General features: G+C 48.6%; 4 protein-coding genes across 4 annotated transcripts; 2 read left to right on the top strand and 2 right to left on the bottom strand.

Moving 5' to 3' along the window:
* Positions 1-2,862: 2,862 nt before the first annotated feature.
* Positions 2,863-3,558, bottom strand: N7482_006197 (maleylacetoacetate isomerase; the record flags this gene model as incomplete). Its single annotated transcript, XM_056688322.1, has 1 exon — positions 2,863-3,558. One exon carries the CDS (start codon positions 3,556-3,558, stop codon positions 2,863-2,865), a length of 696 nt encoding a protein of 231 aa, XP_056543877.1.
* Positions 3,559-6,798: 3,240 nt separating this feature from the next.
* N7482_006196 (uncharacterized protein) lies at positions 6,799-6,999 on the top strand (the record flags this gene model as incomplete). The annotated part of the gene is made up of 1 exon (XM_056688321.1): positions 6,799-6,999. The coding sequence occupies one exon, from the start codon at positions 6,799-6,801 to the stop codon at positions 6,997-6,999; it is 201 nt and encodes a 66-aa protein (XP_056543876.1).
* Positions 7,000-10,314: 3,315 nt separating this feature from the next.
* On the top strand, positions 10,315-15,390 carry N7482_006195 (Urea carboxylase; the record flags this gene model as incomplete). Its single annotated transcript, XM_056688320.1, has 1 exon — positions 10,315-15,390. The coding sequence occupies one exon, from the start codon at positions 10,315-10,317 to the stop codon at positions 15,388-15,390; it is 5,076 nt and encodes a 1,691-aa protein (XP_056543875.1).
* A 545-nt stretch (positions 15,391-15,935) lies between these two features.
* Positions 15,936-17,778, bottom strand: N7482_006194 (uncharacterized protein; the record flags this gene model as incomplete). Its single annotated transcript, XM_056688319.1, has 2 exons — positions 15,936-17,511; positions 17,573-17,778. 2 exons carry the CDS (start codon positions 17,776-17,778, stop codon positions 15,936-15,938), a joined length of 1,782 nt encoding a protein of 593 aa, XP_056543874.1.
* Positions 17,779-18,355: the final 577 nt, after the last annotated feature.

Genomic DNA, 18,355 nt, shown 5'->3' with positions numbered 1-18,355 from the left:
GTGTTAAGTCCAGAGACCTAAATACTCAAATGCCATCTACACTTGATAAATTACGGAGCCAAGTCTACTAGAGCCTCTTACTTTAACTGACAGTTAACTGTTTCTGTCCTTGATGGGGTTGTCCAGCCTGGTTATAGTGTCTGTCCTTCAGAAACCCTGTCAAGGTACACGACAAACATATGTAGAAAGTTGATGACGACATAGACAACTAAATAAGCCCGCGAGATTCTCTATGGAGCTCGCACCATTGGCTTCTTACTCCTTTCTATACTCTACACCTTTCGGGGTATTGAACATGATTTCTCAACATTCTATGATCCCAATCTGCACTATAACCAAGACCAGCTTTCAACGGCATCGGTCGACAATCCATAATATGCGGAAAGTACCACCAGTTCACACTTGTTAAGAGAATCCATCAGAGAATAGTGGAGACATTTTGGCCTTTCTCTCTATACGAGACCAAATTTGCGTATCACCGACCTGTGCGAATATATCTTTGCATGTTTCCAGCCACTTCTTAAGCGGCACAAATGAGGCGTTCTCAGCTACTGCCATATGACCTACGGCTTGCATTGTAAGTGATTGCTCCGACTTTAGAGCAGTTGTTGGAAAATCTGCAGTTAGCGTTGGCATCTACACCCATACCTACACTATACAGCGCGCCTTCCGAGTTATGTGGTGATCTTTCCCGACGTCATGCTGTCCTATCCAATGTACCTGTCTTCGACACGCGACATTGGATCGAAGCCTACCAATTTGCCAGAGTAAATACGCTTAAGTGAATTCAGTACCTTGCTCGTATTCCATAGCAAATGATCTATACCGACTGGAATTGCACAGCTTATATGGCTTGAGCTGGTCCGGAAAAAAGAATTGCGGATAGGGCATACGTATCCGAGACCTTCTACCATTGCTATCTATTCAAAAAAGTATATGTCTGTTCACAACGTGGATATTAACCGCAGTCTGCGGCATTTAATCGCACACCCAAATGTTCTTGCCTGAGGTGGTTGGAGCATTGAGCACAGGAAGAAGGGGTGTAACTTCTGCAGACCGGAACAACGCACGCGGTAATAGAAGGAAAAGACAAGAATGCTTTGAGTGGTGAGGGGTATGTAAATTGCAATAATTAAGATGACATTGGCATGTAATTAACGTTGAATACCTGATCTCTGTTCAGAGATGAGATGGTGTGGTCTAATGTGTCCTTAATTTTATCATATAATGGGAATATACCACATAAGAGGACCAAATCACTTTGGTTTTGTTGCTTATCCTTATCTTTTTGATCGTGATAAGCGCAAATATATAGCTTCGCGTCGAGTTCACATTAATATCTATTAGAACATAAAGGGATAACTTACTACTAGCAACTGATTGGTTGCCTATGGGCCTATAGTCGTTTAGTAGTTTGTATATAATTAGGGATTGGTTAGTAACTTAGGCTTTATAATAGCTAAGTATTTAAGATATAGACACGTATCTTGAGGGGTGCTTTCAATAGCGCTCCCCCCTATTTTCCTTCTTCATTATTTAATCTTATTATCTAAATTAGTTCCGCTTGATCTTATTTATCTATATTATATACTACGCTATATAGTATTAGCTTACTATAATAGTTATAAGCCTAATAGTCTATTAATATTACAAGATCTATAAAAGCTTCTCAAATAGTTCAACTAATTTCTAGTATTAGCCCCACTCAATGATATAGTAGAATACCGCATAGAAACCTAGTCCAACGAGTTCAACAAGGACAGTCCCTATACTAGGCCGAGAAGACCAGAATTGGACAATACATAGAGAGATATCACGCACCGTAGGTGAAATCCTTTCTATCATGTTATATTTGACTTGAGGTTAATGATGACGCACCCCCAGTGGGTTTGTATACTACATCAGAAGCGGAATTACAAAATATCGGAAAGATATTATTGATAAGAGCAGATGGCTTAGGCTATCATACCTCAATCGGCGTCTTCCACCAACTCCATTATCTTATAAGAGATGACCCTTTTCGGCACCCTGGCTATGCCAGGTAAGAGTGATTTTAATTAGAACATGAATTGTCTGCCTGTAGGACTATTTCCGAAGGTCATATACCGAGAAACATATACTGTCATCAACGACGATCATGATATTCTTGTGACCCATATTGGTAAGTGGCTAATATTCTTTCCTGCGTTTCCCTAGGGGGTGGTTGAGGTCGTCAGAACGGCCCCAAGGAGTGGAAGAGAAATCCGTACAATAGCTTACGTGAAAACTTGGCAGATCACTGCATCAACGCAGTGAGGCTGGCTTTACAGTACCATTCGGATGTTGGCCTTATCACCTACGGATGGCACCCGGACTACCCGTCACCTTACCCGGACTTTACAACGACTTATCAATGTCGGAACTTTGACAAGATCAAAAAATGGGCCCTAGCTCATGAAGCTAACATTACGGGCCAGCTGTCGCATCCAATTTATGGGCTATATGTATCTCCTTTCTAAAGGCTTTCATCTCAGATAGCTAGAGTCTGGACAATGAAATGAAAACACCCGTCACGGGAGTGATTGTCAGGACTCCCTCCAAAGAGCCCGTATGACACTGTGGAATACGAGTCAGTTGCCTGATACACACTGTCAGTGTGGGGATGGTATTCAGTCTAATCGCTGATCCCTCGTAGGAGGAATCAGGGGGCCTATATAGGGGCTGTGCGAGGTGATACGAAAGAAGATCATGTGCACCTATACATGAGGTCCGGTGGTACAGGTCTGATAGTACAGGGGGTCTGTGTAGTATCATGATAGATGTCGTAATAGTGATACTGGTATGGCATTGTGGGCTACAGTATAACAGCCTATACTCTTGCTCCTAGGAGTCTCTCATGGTCTCGGGCGTATCCCCTTGCCTCTTCCAATGCCCCTTTTGAAATGCCGGCAATTCCCAGAGTCGCTTAAATAATCCCATGATGTGGGGTAGCCCATCCAGATTGGTTCCATAAGCAAGCGCCATCTCCACCGCTGGTGCAAAACACACGTCGGCCATGGTAACTGCGTCCCCCACCGAGAATTTCCCTCCATATTTGACCAGCAGTTTTTCATACGCTGTCAGGCCAGCGAGAAAAACGTCCGTTACAAAACTGATCTGGTCCTTGGCCTCACCTCGAATGGCGCGGACTCGTTTGGCGACCCGCCCATTGGTAATTGGTTGAATATCATTGGTGATCACGTTCACCATCTCTCGGACCCGGGCACGCTGCACAAGATCACCACTTTGAGGTAGTAGTGGTGTCAGAGTGGGCAGGCTTTCTTCCAAATACTCCAGAATAGCGATTGATTGGGTGAGAACAGTCTTGTTCCCATAGCCATCCTTAATGACGAGGATTGGCACGGATTTGCTTGGATTCAGCGCCTGGAATTCAGGGCTTTCGTGTTCAGCTTTGCCGAGATCAATGTAGGTATGCTCAACAGGAATACCCTTAAGATGCATGGCAATCACAACACGATTCGTGCATGTCGATCGGAAATATGAATAAAGATAATAAGTTTGTTTATTTTCGGTTGCCATTTTGGGAATGGATAGGCTTGGTGAAGGTTGTGGTGTGTGTTATGAGTGGTGGGTGACGCAGAAGAGTAGGTACATATAGTAACAAACTATGGGGGAGGCAGAGAGCGCGTGAGCCAATAAAGTTGCTGCCCACCCTTTGTAATTTAAGTATGGCTGAGAATAGCTTTCCTATGAGGGGAATGGCTCTCTTTCTCTTTTTCTACTTCTTTTTTTCTCTGTTTCTCGAAGAGGACCAACAATAGGGGATCCAAGAGATCTCGGAAGTGTCCGGAAAAGTGCAATTCCGTAGTGGAGTACTCATCTCCACTTCCCGTTTCTATGGGGGCCCCGGCACGGGAGCAACCTTCTAGGGAGTAACTCTCTGTGTCCCTCTGCTGATTATGACCGGTATTCCTATAGTAGCTAGCTACTAGCCTACGCTGTATTGTAGAAATGTAGAACTCGTAGCCCGTTGGCACTCCGATGGGGCCAAAAAAGATTAGAACTCGTAACCCGTCGGTACTCCGATGGGGCTATCGGAAACTAGGGTACGGAATCAATTGCTATGCATCCGAGGGAGGAGCATTGCCCATTCCTTGATTATTTCGGCCGTATTCTTTCCGTGTTGACTGCACGGTTTGAATTTTGTACAGCGGCTGGTCCGTGCAAGCCTCGTCCTTAACCCGTTTAGCCTCAAGGTTGTACACGTCATCCTCCAGTCTATGAGGGGTATGGCCATATCCCTCTATGAAGCTTGCACTATCATTTTCTCCTTTCTAGTAGCCTATTTTACTAGTCCTTCTAGTGGGTCGTTTAGCCGCCTACGAGTGCTTTTTCTTTTTACAAAGTTGCCCGAGTAATTTTCCACACGTAAATAACGGAGGTAATTCTCGATCAGTCCTAGCACAAATGATGCCAATTCTACCCTATCCATTTGTCCGTCCAAGAACCCACGATAAAATATAATGCGATGAACTGAATATCAGTACTTCTTAGGGGTATGCTTGACTTCTTTACCCACCACAAACCACCTTTTTACTCCTTGAAACGGGAAAGAAAGCTAATAGAAGATCAGATTCATCCACAATGAAACAGCTTCACTTCAACCGTCTATTTTTGCTGATTCTCATACCGTATGCATCCTTCGCCCTTGGGCTTCAATTTTACACACCGGATCATAACCGTTAGGCAGATCTCTGCCTTGCAGTGGCGTCCTATTTCAACTCATCGACCGCAGATTACGATGTTTACATGCACATTTCCTCTTCGTTCCCGTCCGGAAAAGGGTGGTCTGCCGTTACACCTGGTAGGCTCATGGATGAGGCTCTAATGTTTATAATGTATCCGAGCGAATCAGGGACAGGTTAGTAAGGGTAATGGAAATCGTCGCGATTATTGCTCATGGTTGCTAATAGCGTTCATTTTGAAAACAGATGCTATTTTGAGTGTGCGAAGTACTAGGTCAATTTCACTTCCTCCACAAAGCAAACCACTATCCAATGCTAACACAGGATAGTGGTCATAATCCCCCTATTATGGTAAAGGATGCCCCTGATGTGCAAGTGCTGAACTCCATGGTTGACGCGAATGGGCTGTACAACGTGTTTCTAGTATGCTTTGCCTGCAATACGTGGACGTGAGCTGCCATCTATGTCGATTCATAGAGACAGCCGTGGATCTGGGCTGTCGGTCAAAATGCAAGGTCGGATGACCCGAACTTCCCGATCTTCCGGCACATAGATTATGGTACGTACAATATGTCTCTCTGCTCGGCCGTAGCTGTGGGTGGGGCATTCTTTGTCTAGCAAGTCCCGCTCATAATCCCTAGGTCTTTTTTTCGCAGATATGACAAGTAGTCAGACAAATAAGGGTCCCTTGTTGCCACAAGTCGAAAAGACTAGGGTAAACAGTGGAATTTATAATTCTGACGCTGAGTCATGGATCAGCTCTCATAAATCCGCTGTACGAGTTCTCCACGGCTTCGGCTTGCTGGGGCTCTGTGCGGTGGCGATATTGCCTATTAGCATATTCCGGATCCGCAGTTCATCACCGTCAGCATTCAGCCAGCATCGAGCAATTCAATTTGGAATGGCAGCCTCCTGCATCCTGGCTATAGTGCTTGGGTTGCTCCTCTCCATAAACTCCAATACCGTAAGGCTAAGTTCTGTCCCAGATCTATGTGATGCGATAATCTCACACTAAACGCGAACTGCAGTACCATAATTTCCATACATCACATCAATGGCTGGGACTACTACTCGGTGGCTTGATTCCGGGCCAAATCGCCCTGGGTTATAGGCATCACATTAACTACATGCGCAGAAGGGAAAAGAGCCAGGCATCCATTGCTCATGTCATCCTGGGCCATTACATATGGGCCTTCATGACCATAAACGCATTCCTGTACGCAAGTCCCCCCACTTTGTGCTGTATTGCCCTCTTACTTAATATGCAGAGGCCTTTACTTGGTTTATGCTGGATTTGACTTGGTCAAACTTTTGCTAGCGATTCTTAGCTGCATTCCACTTTTCACCGTGTGGTTCTGGGAATACCGTATGTGGAACGCATATCGAAAATTGAAGTTCCGCCCTGTGGACATGGAGGAGACCAGGGGCTTGAATACATCCATAGAGCTAGATGAGTGATTTGAATGGCTGGCAAAGCACTGTTAGAATGTTACCTAGAAGGAAGTATTTACAGTCTCAGAGTTGAGATCTTCCAGTTGGGAGGAGACTTGACAATCTCAGACGGGCTGGATCGAGATGTAAATATTGTTATCACAGGGTTCTGTTTGAGTCGCAGACCCCAAGAGAGATACGCGAAATTAAACAGGACAATTCCGAATGCGAGACTGTAGATTCCCGCCAGTCTCGGTGGCCGAGAGCAGTATCAGAGAATGCGTACGGCAATCGAAAACACATAACCAATGTGGTCACTTCTCCTCGTTTTCACAATACTACCAGTCATAGATACAAACGGTGTATGGGCAATAATATCATCCAAACTGCCTCTCCTCTTGAACATCATCTCACAGTGCTCCACGTGCCACACGCCCCTGAATCTCTCTTCGATCGTGACCTCAGTCTGCGCCGCCCGCACCTGTTTCCGCCAGAACCACGCACAGTGTGAGACATTCCACTCGTGTGTCGCGTAGAAATGGGCCGTCGAGCCACCCAAAGCGGCAATCTGGCTCTGATCCAGTGTCTGTGTCTTGTTTTCATCTGTATAGAAGGTTCAGAAGCCGTCGGGCCCCGGGCCAGCATGGTCGAACTGCTCGGCCAGTTCATCGTCTCGACAGTGTGCTGGGAGCCAGGATGCCGAAATACTATCGAATTTGCAGTTGAGGGATATGGCCTCCTCCAAGGATGCCCCGCACCAGCAGGATGTGCCGGGAGAGTTGTGGTTGATCCGGGGCCATACCAGGCGGAGTGTGTCGATGCACCCGACAAGAGCCATGGCTAGGAGGGCCGTTTTCCATGCATAGCCAAGGAGGAAAGACCACATCGAACGCCGTGCGCTGGAAGACGAGGGTAGGTTTTCATCGAGTCCGCAATGTCAGCGTCAAACGAATCGTCGGTTGTGTTGGCCAAGGTGTATTTTTTCATTGAGGTGAATCTTTTATTGTCCTCAGTGCAAGCGACGAAAAATCCCAAGGTATTTGTTTATCAGGAAATATTCCAGGAAAATGTCACGGTTTTTGTATGCAGCGGTTTCTAGAGGGGATGGAATCCCTTCTTATAGTGCTCGTGACTGTATTTTAGCTAACTACATTAGACTTAGCATTATCTACGCGTTTGTTCACTTGAATGATAAGTCTGTTTCTCTTCAATCCATAGGACAATTATGAATTCTTTGAACAGTGAATTCCACAGATTTAGTATAGGTATGCCCCAAGTTTCTAGTCAACCATCCAAAGCAGATAAAATAAACAGCAGAGGAACAGGAATAACAGGTATAAAAAGAATAATAATAATAATAAATAAAAAGGTGGCGGTATCTCGTTGGGTGACCCGGCATAGCACAATCCTGACAGGCGGGACGCAGTAGCTCCTATCGAAACGTGGTCGTTGCAGTACGGACTAGTACGGGCATAGCTAATTGGGTACTTGAGAGTGTTTATTCTATATACTATATGAAGGTGCAGAATAAAAAGGCGTTTGGGGCTTAGTAAGGTCGTTGAGAGCCTTGCGAACATGGTTGAAATCAGGCATATGGGGATGATGAATAATGTAATTCACTACCGAGCAAGCCATACCACCGAGTGAGCCACCGCAAAACACCATATTAAATGAGATAAATTATAACTCTCTTAGATCTATTTAGTATAAGTGCTTTTTATATGGTTTCTTCCACTGGATATAGTGAAAATTCACTAAAGATTGCCTATCTATATGGTGACCCCGCCCCTACCGTACCCGCTATTATACGACCCCGCTACCCCCTACGCTGGCGACCGCCCTTTAATCTCCCACGACCACTACGCCTCCATCCGCTACCGGACTACGCTTATTATACTTGTCGCGCTCTAACTATCGAATATTCTATCGTCTATGGCGCTAGCCCCGCTATAGTATATAGGAACCCTATAGTACTTATTAGGATCGCCCCCGTCGGCGAGGGAGGCTAGGTATAGTAGCTATATTATCGATTATGATTGCTCCCCTAATTATCTTAAAGGTATAGTTTAGATCTCGCCAAAGACCGGGTCCGGTCCTAAAAGTAAGGACCAAGCCCTGCATGGTGCGGTCCGGTCCCCGGTCTGGTCCGGTCCCAAGCGGTCTTTGGCGAGGTCTAGTATAGTTAGACTAGCTATTTTATATCCTCTAGACTTAATCTATAAATTATATATCTTAGGTAGTTTAGTCCCCGCTAGCGGGTCGCTATCCAGGGTTATCTATAGACTAGATATATAGTAATATATATCTCTATCTCTATTACTTAAAACTAATCTATTTTAGCTTAAATTACTATCTACCCTTCCCTATATACTTTCTACTTCGCTCTATAAAGAGTAATTTATACTAAGAATATTTAGGAGATTCTCTCTAATCGCTAGTAGCCTCTCTCTACGACTAAGTATGAACACCTAATCACTACTTAGAGATAAGATAGTATGGCCTAACGTGTCCTTTGTCAATATAGGGAATATACTACCTAAGAGGTTTATTCTCGATCCATGGAGAAACCAAAGTCATCCTTGTAGCAGCCCAGCAGACTAACTAGTCCTTCCGATAGAATTAACTCAACTTACGCGCCTGTCGATTGGTATATTTCTGAATTAGGCTTACACTAATCCAAACCTAGCTACCTCCAACACGGAGGAAAGTCACAAATCGAGAATGAAGCAGGAGGATAAGATTGCCAGTGATTGGCAGGGGATGGAGATACAGGAGAGGCAGCCGGCCAGACTGAGGGAGATCTAAGGGCCGGGGGACACACGATAGGCGTTTGGTTACATGGGTTTTCGGGGATTTAATATGGCAAGACGCCATCTTCTTATATATTTACTGTTTCATGCGCATGAGCTGGTGTTCGAAATGCCCTTGCTTCCGCCGGAGGAAGCGCCTGCATAGCCATACGACACTAGTTAGGTTGCATCAGGCTAATAAAGTATCATCATCATCATCACCGTTCATGGACTCAGACCAGGCAGCTTCAATAATACCTAACAGAGGGGAGACCATAGTCGTCGTCAGGATCGATGAGTATATATCTGGCTCCTTAAGGCTCTGCGCGAATGGGGAGTGAGGGAAGCTGGGAGTTGTCCCGAATTCACCATCGATCACATTTCTCTCATCCGGAGTAATGAGACCGCTGCGCTCCCATTCGCTAGCGTATCTTGTAAACCAGCGGTTGAATAGAATTAGGAATCGTGGTAGGCATCTTTAGACGAAGGATGTGGTCTCGAGAGTTCCAAGGTTTTCTGTACTTTCTATCGAGGAGTTAGTCTTCCAGGATTCATTCACTTCACTAGTCACCGGAGAGCTTGAGGAGAGTCATAAACCGTAGTAGAAACTCCTCGTCATCAATGCAAGTAAAGATGGAGGGTCCCCAAGCCGGAGGTATATCCGTAAAATAGTACTCCGCCGCTTTCTCTACTTCTGGATCCCAGGCTTCAAGGGTCCTGATAACGAAAGCACTTCTGATGGCATTGAAAACCAGCCGATTCACGCTAAGTAGACGTAGGTGGGTTATTTCATCACCTTTGATCAGCGTGTTTGGATGGCTTGATCCGTTGTTGGAATAACAAAATGATGCGAAATACGGTATTTCATGTCAGTAGTCAGGCCAAATTTGAAGTCTCGTGGAGGCGTAGGTACCATGGCGCAGCTATGGTTATTCCTTTCCGGACTAGAATTTAGAGACTGAAAGCAATGAAGTGAATCTACTCTCTCCGAACAGATCCTCTAGTCATGGCACCTCGTTACGAAGTATTGAAGTTATGTGTTCTCACCCCGCGCCGACGGCGGGCGACGGCAAGCGATGACCGCGGCGGCCGGGGCTTGGCGTCGGCGCAGACAATAAGAGCCAAGCTTATTTGCAATAGCAATGACAGATTCCAATCCGTGTGGAATATGGATATCGGACCATTTCGGACAAACGAATGGGCAAGTAGAGGTCTCCTCAAAGTAATATAGGCTCACCGTTGTCGTTGATTCTCAGATTGACCGCACCAAATCACTTTGTTTTTGTTGCTTATCCTTATCTTTCTGGTCGTGATAAGCGCAAATATACATAGCTTCGCGTTTAGTTCACATTGATCTCCATCTATTCGCAATGACTACAACAAGATCGATCAGCAGCGAGGCAACCCCGCTCACAATCCCTCAGTGGCGAGAACTGCAAGAGAGTGCTTCTGAGCCAAGTCACCTTCTATCATTGCTGAAACGAGCACGGTTGGACACATCAAATGTATGGATTTCATTGGCAACGGCAGAGCAGATCAGTGCACAATGGGGACACATCAAAGCACTTCGCTCTGAGCGGAAAGATCTTCCACTTTTTGGGGTGCCGTTTGCTGTCAAAGACAACATCGACGTCGCTGGCTTCTACACAACTGCCGCGTGTCCATCTTTCGGCACAGAACCCGCCACTGCCGATTCAACCGTCGTGGCACAACTGAAAGCACACGGAGCCATCGTCGTTGGAAAGACAAACCTCGATCAGTTTGCTACGGGACTCGTCGGGACACGCTCCCCCTACGGAGCTGTTGCAAATTCCATCAATCCAGAGCGAGTCAGCGGTGGCAGCAGCTCGGGTAGCGGGGTCGTCGTTGGACGGGGCTTAGTGCCCTTCGCGCTCGGCACTGATACGGCAGGATCAGGTCGGGTCCCTGCTGGTTTCAATAATGTCGTTGGCCTCAAGCCTACACGCGGGGCTCTGAGCACACACGGTGTGGTGCCTGCATGCCGATCACTCGACTGTGTTTCCATCTTTGCCCTGACTTTGGAAGATGCAGACCTGGTTTTACAACTAGCCGAGACATATGATGCCCAAGACGCATACTCCAGAAGTCGAGCTGACTGTGCCACCAAGAAGCTCCCTCGATCTGGAGTGCCTTCTAAGCCAGCCTTGGCTATTTGCTCCAATCCACAGTGGTTTGGATCATCTGAGCATGCGACAGCATACCAAGCAGCGTTAGTCAAGGCTCAAAGACTGGGATGGGAATTGATCCCCGTCGACTTTTCACCCCTCTTTTCCTTGGCCAGTCTTTTGTACGAGGGCCCATGGGTTGCTGAGCGATACGTTGCCATCGAGAAGTTCATTTCCTCGGTGCCCGCCTCAGAATTGGACCCAGTCGTACACGGCATTATAATGAGTGCCGAGAAGTTTTCCGCGGCAGATCTCTTCCAAAACGAGTACCAACGACAGGAACTTTCTCGCGAGATTGAAAAGACATTTGGCCAGTTTGACGCGCTTCTCGTGCCTACTACCCCTACATTTCCTACAATGCAAGAGCTCAAAGACGAACCGGTCATGGCAAACAGTCGACTGGGCACATACACAAACTTCGTGAACTTTATGGACTGGTCCGCTCTGGCTATACCTGCCGGTTGGCGAGAGGATCACCTCCCATTTAGTATCACCCTCATCGGCGGAGCATGGGAAGAGCCACGTTTGTTGGAGCTCAGCCGGCGCTGGCTCGGCGACGCCCCGCGCCTATTGGGGGCGACTGGTGTGGAATACCAAGAGAAATCATCCCATCTCCCTGTCACCTCTCATTCAATGCAGCTTGCGGTCGTTGGGGCCCATCTTTCTGGGTTTCCGTTAAACACGGACTTGATCTCCAGAGGCGCAACTCTCGCCACTGCGACAACAACAGCTCCATGCTATCAACTGTTCGCATTGCAAGAGACCGGATCAGTATTGAAGCCTGGTCTGAAGCGTGTTGCTAAAGGCGGAGCGGCCATTGAGGTGGAAGTATGGAACTTGCCATTAGACAAAATAGGCAGCTTCCTGGGAACCATCACATCGCCATTGGGAATCGGATCTGTTGAATTGCAGGATGGCCGTTGGGTGCAAGGATTTATTTGCGAGCCGATAGGCCTGGCCTATGCGCAAGATATCACCAATTTCGGTGGATGGCGAGACTACATACAGTCTCTCACTACCTCTACTGCATCCTCCGAAGGCGCTGCTTTCACTCCTACACCCAGCATCGATGAAAAACGAATCCGGACGGTTCTCATTGCCAATCGGGGAGAAATTGCCTTACGCATCATTCGTACCATGAAAGCTATGGAAATTTCCTCTGTGGCCATCTACTCAAGCGCCGATGCTCGCGCGCCGCATGTGACTGCTGCAGATGTTGCCATGCGGCTTGTTGGAAACACTGTGGCGGATACTTATCTCAATTGTGCCCAAATCCTAGACATCGCTGCCGAAACTGGAACTGACGCCATCATTCCTGGGTACGGCTTTCTTTCAGAGAATGCCGACTTTGCGGCCGCCGTTGAAGCCGCAGGTCTAGTCTGGATTGGACCAACCCCGGGCCAGATGAGGAAATTGGGCTTGAAACACCGTGCTCGTGAGATTGCCATGGCTGCGGGCATTCCTGTTCTTCCTGGAAGTAAGGGCTTGGTAACCAGTATCGAGGATGCTGTTACCGAAGCCGAGACGATTGGGTATCCTGTGATGGTGAAAAGCACCGCTGGAGGTGGTGGGATCGGCCTCCAGCGGTGCAGCGACGAGGACGCACTTCGGGAGGCGTTTGATGGTGTGCGCCGACTTGGTCAGGCAAACTTTGGCGACGACGGGGTCTTCATTGAGCACTTTGTTGATCGTGCACGACACATTGAGGTGCAAGTCCTCGGCGATGGCGCTGGCCGGGTCCTCTGTGCGGGTGAGCGTGACTGTTCGCTGCAGCGTCGAAACCAGAAGGTGGTTGAGGAAACGCCGGCGGCTTTTGTGCCCGCGGAAGTAAGAGCAGATATTCGTCGCGCTGCGGCGGATTTGGTCGCCTCCTTGAAGTATCGCAATATTGGTACTGTGGAGTTTATTTTCGACATTGACACGGATAAATTCTACTTTCTTGAGATGAACACCCGTCTGCAGGTTGAGCATCCGGTGACGGAGGCTGGGACCGGTCTCGATCTCGTTGAATGTATGATGCGCATTGCTATGGATGATTGCGCTGCCATGTTCCCTCGGCAAACAAACGAAATCCCTGTGATCGGTGCAGCGATTGAAGTTCGTGTATATGCGGAAAGCCCTCTCCAAGGATTCCGACCTTCTCCTGGGAAGCTCTTGCGTGTTGAGTTCCCCTCTGACGTCCGCATTGACACTTGGGTCGCCTCGGGTCAACAGCTCTCTTCGTCTTTTGATCCAATGGTTGCCAAGATCATAGCGTTTGGCGAGGACCGTCCCGCGGCTATTCTAAAGCTGTCTAAAGCGTTAGCTAGCACGGTTATCACCGGCGTTGAGACCAATCTTGGGTACTTACAGCAAATTGTTGCGTGGGACGCATTCCGTTCTGGGTCTTTCACGACAAAATCGCTAGATACCTTGCCGTACCAAGCTCAAGTCTTTGAGGTCATTGACAGTGGGTCAGACACTCACGTACAGGATATCCCTGGCCGTCAAGGGTTGTGGCATATTGGGGTGCCACCTTCTGGTCCCATGGATTCGTACTCCTTCCGTCTTGCCAACAAACTTGTCGGTAACGATGACCATACTGCAGGGCTTGAATGCTCGATCCAAGGGCCTACGCTGCTGTTCCATTGCCAGATTACCGTTGCGGTGGTCGGTGCCAATGCCGCTGTGTTTGTTGATGGGGAGGAAAGGCAATCGGGGGTGGCTATTGGCCTTCACCCTGGACAGAAGCTTTCGATCGGCACAGCCAGCAACGGTTCACGAATGTATCTTGCTGTTCAAGGCGGGATCCAGGTACCTGAAGTCCTGGGGAGCCGGTCAACATTCGCAACTGGCCATTTTGGGGGACACAATGGACGCAGTCTACGCATTGGAGACCTGCTCCCATTGCCATCTGCCTCGAAAGAAGAACTGCAGATGCTCAGGGCGCCTGCTCTGCCGCTGCCATCACTTGAGAACCGAGAATGGGCAGTTGGTGTAGTTCCTGGGCCACATGGGAGCCCGACTCATTTCACACTAGACGGCCTTCGCGAGCTGTTTGATGGTGAATGGACCGTTCACTACAATAGTAACCGGATCGGAGTTCGTCTGACCGGCCCCCGTCCAGAGTGGGCACGCAAGACCGGTGGTGCTGCTGGCCTGCATCCTTCCAATATTCATGATAGTCCTTATGCCATCGGCAACATCAGTTTCACCGGCGATGAGGCAGTTGTATTGACAGCCGATGGGCCAAGCTTGGGGGGATTCGTCGCTTTTGCCACCGTCGCAGAGGCCGAGATGTGGAAGTTTGGGCAGATGCGACCGGGCGATCGGCTTCGATTGCACCCAATTTCCGTGGAGGATGCACGCCAGTTTGCGAATAATCTCAATCACTCGATCAGTCACTTGACACCACTGGCCACACAAAGCATGGGAAGCGGCAAAGCCTACACCGTGTCGAACCCGGTCATGAAGGAGATTCATGAATGTGGCCGCTTCATTCAATGCCGCCAAGCCGGTGATCGCGCATTGCTGCTCGACTTCGGAGAGGAAGACAATTTCAGCCTGAGAACGACATTTCATATCATGCGCTTTATGGAAAGACATCGGATTAATCCAATTCTTGGAGTTGAAGAGCTAACACCCGGAGTCCGGAGCGTCCATGTTCTTATGAAGGACAACATCTCTCTGTCTCAGGTTTTGGACGCACTCATCACACATGAAGAATCCCTCGGGACCGAGCTGCCTTCAAAATTACCCTCTCGAATTGTCAACATGCCTCTGGTCTTCAATGATGAAATGAGTAGCAAAGCCATCGCCCGCTATGCTTCGACTATTCGCTCTTCCGCGCCATACCTGCCCAGCAACATTGAGTTTCTGCAGAAATTGAACGGTCTTGATAGTCCTGATCGAATTGAGCAGAATTTGTATGAAGGAAGGTTCCTGGTGTTGGGGCTTGGTGATGTTTACCAAGGATCCCCTTGTGCCGTGCCTTTGGATCCACGCCATCGACTGTTTGGGACGAAGTATAATCCTTCGCGCTCGTTCACTCCTCGCGGTGCAGTTGGCATTGCCGGTCAGTATATGTGCATCTATGCAACCGACTCCCCTGGTGGATATCAGCTTGTTGGCCGTACCGTACCCATCTGGGATGAGTTTCACAAGTCCGAACTGGGTGAGAACCCCCGTGGATGTTCTCGCTTCTGGATCAGATTCGCTTCTACCCGATCTCCGAAGCAGAGCTTGCCGAAGCAGGGGAGAAAGGGACTTATAAAGATCTGATTAAAATCAATCATACGGAATTGGACCTCGCTAGGTATGAAAAATGGCTGATTGACAATGCTGCCGACATCACTGCTGTGCAGGAAAACCGGTTCAACGCCGTTCAAGAAGCAGAGTTCTTCGAAGACTTGCTTAAACCATATGATCCGATCTCAATGAGGCCGACATGGACACATGACCTCCATGAGAACATAGCTGGAGAGCAAGTAAAGGCTCTCCTACCCGGGAGATGCTTTCGCTTGGCCGTTGAGGAGGGCGATGATATCCAAGAGGGAGATCCCTTGGTGAGTAAACCTCATGATTATGCCATGGCAAATACTCCAGCTAAATTATCCTCAAGTTCTGGATCGAGTCGAATAAGATGGAGGTTAAGATTTGTGCACCGGTCAGTGGCAAATGCATGAGGCTACTAGTCCAACCGGGTGACATCCTGAGCCCTAGTGACGTAGTAGCTGTTATCCAATAGAGAAGACCCGTATTTGAGACGGAAGACAATGAAGCAAATGATTGTGCAAAAATAGAAGAAAAGCAAGTAGTACTCCGAGTTACATGTCGCGGAATGTGGCTGCCTTGATTGCGGCTAGGTCGCCGACCTCTTCATCGAGCATTCGAAGTCCTTCGCGAGCAAATGGAGCTGCGGAGGCCCGCACCTGCAGGATCCAGCGGAGCTTTTCGAGTTGCTCTACATACACCGCTGCCTCATTCACTTCGGCGCTGGTCGCCCACAGCAGTCCGGCAAATGTGCCGACCAAAGCCACCTGGGCTGCCGCTGCAAATCCCCAAAATGATTGAAAATGTTCAGGCTGAAATGACCCGATCAAAGCCATGGCTGATAGAAGGCGGGCATGAGCGGCTGCCCGGATCGTTGAACGTAGAGAAGGCGTAGTCTTCGGGATGAGAGCACGAAGTAACGCACGGTGAATGATTAAATGTGCGGCCATATATGATAAATGCAGGGCCCCATTGGTCGACAATCGTAATGATGGTGTGGACTCTAGCTGGAGGCTTGCCGGCAAAGCAGCATGCCATTCGCGTAACTCCAGCGCCAAAGGTTTCGCTAGGTCGAGAGCTCCTGAGGCTCCTATCCGACTTAGCAACCCACCGGCTCTGGTCGCGCTTGTGGAGCAGAAGGTCGACACAATACGACTGAAGATTTTGGTCAGTTCAATGGACTGCAGAAATGCAGCCCGCGCCGTTGGACCGTCCACGCTCCCTTCCCCGTTCTCCTCCCCGGCCGCGGTTTCTGGAAAATCCTTCAGTTTACATGGGCTCACTGTCCAGTCGCTTGTACCGTCATCGACATCCACCTGGGCCGGGATCATGGAGGGCCGGCCGTGGACGAGAACACCCCATTTATCCTGCATGTAGAGCGCCCAGGCGAGTCGCCTTCGTAGGCCTTTCTCCCACTCCGGGATCTCCCAGTCACTGCAGTCAACATGAATGCCTAAGGTTTGTCCCAGAGCCAGGAGTTGGGCCGGAAACGTGTTATGGGCAGATCTCATTCGCTGTAATAATAGCAAGCCGGCCTGTAATGTGGAGAGCTTGGGTCGCTTCAGATCATCGTCCATGGCGCGGATGGCCAGATTCTCCAGGACGACCGCATCGGGCAGTTGAGGGGCAGTCACTAAATTTCTGTCGAAAAGCCTCCAGTCCAAGGCGACTAGATATACAGCAGCAAGGAGCGGTGGGGAAAAATTGCGGTATGATCGGGCATATTTCTCTAGGAACACGCCCTTGTCCAAGATTGGAAAGGTGCGGTGCATGATTCGAAAGTAAAGATTCACCAGGGTTGGGCCTAAGGGACGAATAGATTCTTCGATACGATCTAGATCAGCGATGCGCTGCATCTCGGAGGCCGAGTCCTCATCCGGGTACGTGATGAATGCGGTGCATTGATCGACTCTCCGAGGAAAGCATTTGCCGTGGCCCACAGCGGAGCAAAAAGGAGGCCTCAGGTCCAGAAGTGCAGGCTCATGGTAGCTTGCAGGTCCCGTATATTCGGAATGCAGATGCAGTTCTAGGCCAAGCGTGCCATCCAGTAATGAATTGGCCTGGTCGAACGGGACCTGGTCGATGGTGGAGGCCGTCGATAATGTGGGAGAGCCATGGGGATCTTGAAGTCTGGAGACCAGTCATTTGATGCCATTCATCCAACGAATACTACCTCAAGGAGCAGACATACTTTGTTTCCCCCGTTCGGTTTGGAGGTGATTCTCTGACTGTCGGTTTTCGCGCGCGGGGGCCATGAAGAAAGGTACATTCAAGATTATTCAGATTACAAAACATGCAATTGTCTTTTTCCGGCTCTCGCACACATCGCGACTTGCGTTGGCGGCAGCGGTCGCACGGGCGTCGCAGAGGGTCCGGCCCTCTAGACCCAGCGGACATTTGACGTAGACCAACCTTGATTGTTTCCCTTTTCAAACTCGCACTCTTGGAAATGTATGTTCGCACGTTGGATTAGGCGCCCCGAAGAAGGGGGCGGGGTCGTATCGCGTTAGGCTGATGACCATGTGGGTTTGATAGCGGCTGACTGACTGAGTTGGCCAAGTGCGCATGCAATCCCCAGAACGCTCCTCACGTGATGTGCTTCAATAACCGTGATTTTATTCCTGTATACTGACTCCTTCTATAAAGTCCAGAGCACGTGTTTCGGAGAATGATAGCACATTAATCCAGATCTACCGTGTTACAATTTTTGAGTTTATCATGGGGCGGGGGGGTATCCACATCTTCCTTGGAATCCTCGTACGGCCAGGAGACTGGATCCACGCAAAGATCTACCATTGTAGAGTGTGCCGATTACTATAACGACGTGAATATGTAGCTATCTATTAGCTGACTATTAATTGAGATTGGTTTGTGGTTTTTACAGGTTGCAGTGAGTTTATTGGGTATTCAGTGTAAGTCGTTAGTCGAAAGGTCTATAATATAATTTTGCAGCTATTGGTAAAGTGATGTTGTG

Source organism: Penicillium canariense, assembly GCF_028826845.1.
Source record: "Penicillium canariense strain IBT 26290 chromosome Unknown utg000003l_segment0_segment0, whole genome shotgun sequence".
Classification (NCBI taxonomy): Eukaryota; Fungi; Ascomycota; class Eurotiomycetes; order Eurotiales; family Aspergillaceae; genus Penicillium; species Penicillium canariense.
Note: the sequence above shows the minus strand (reverse complement) of the source record. Positions and strands in the feature narration are given on the sequence as shown.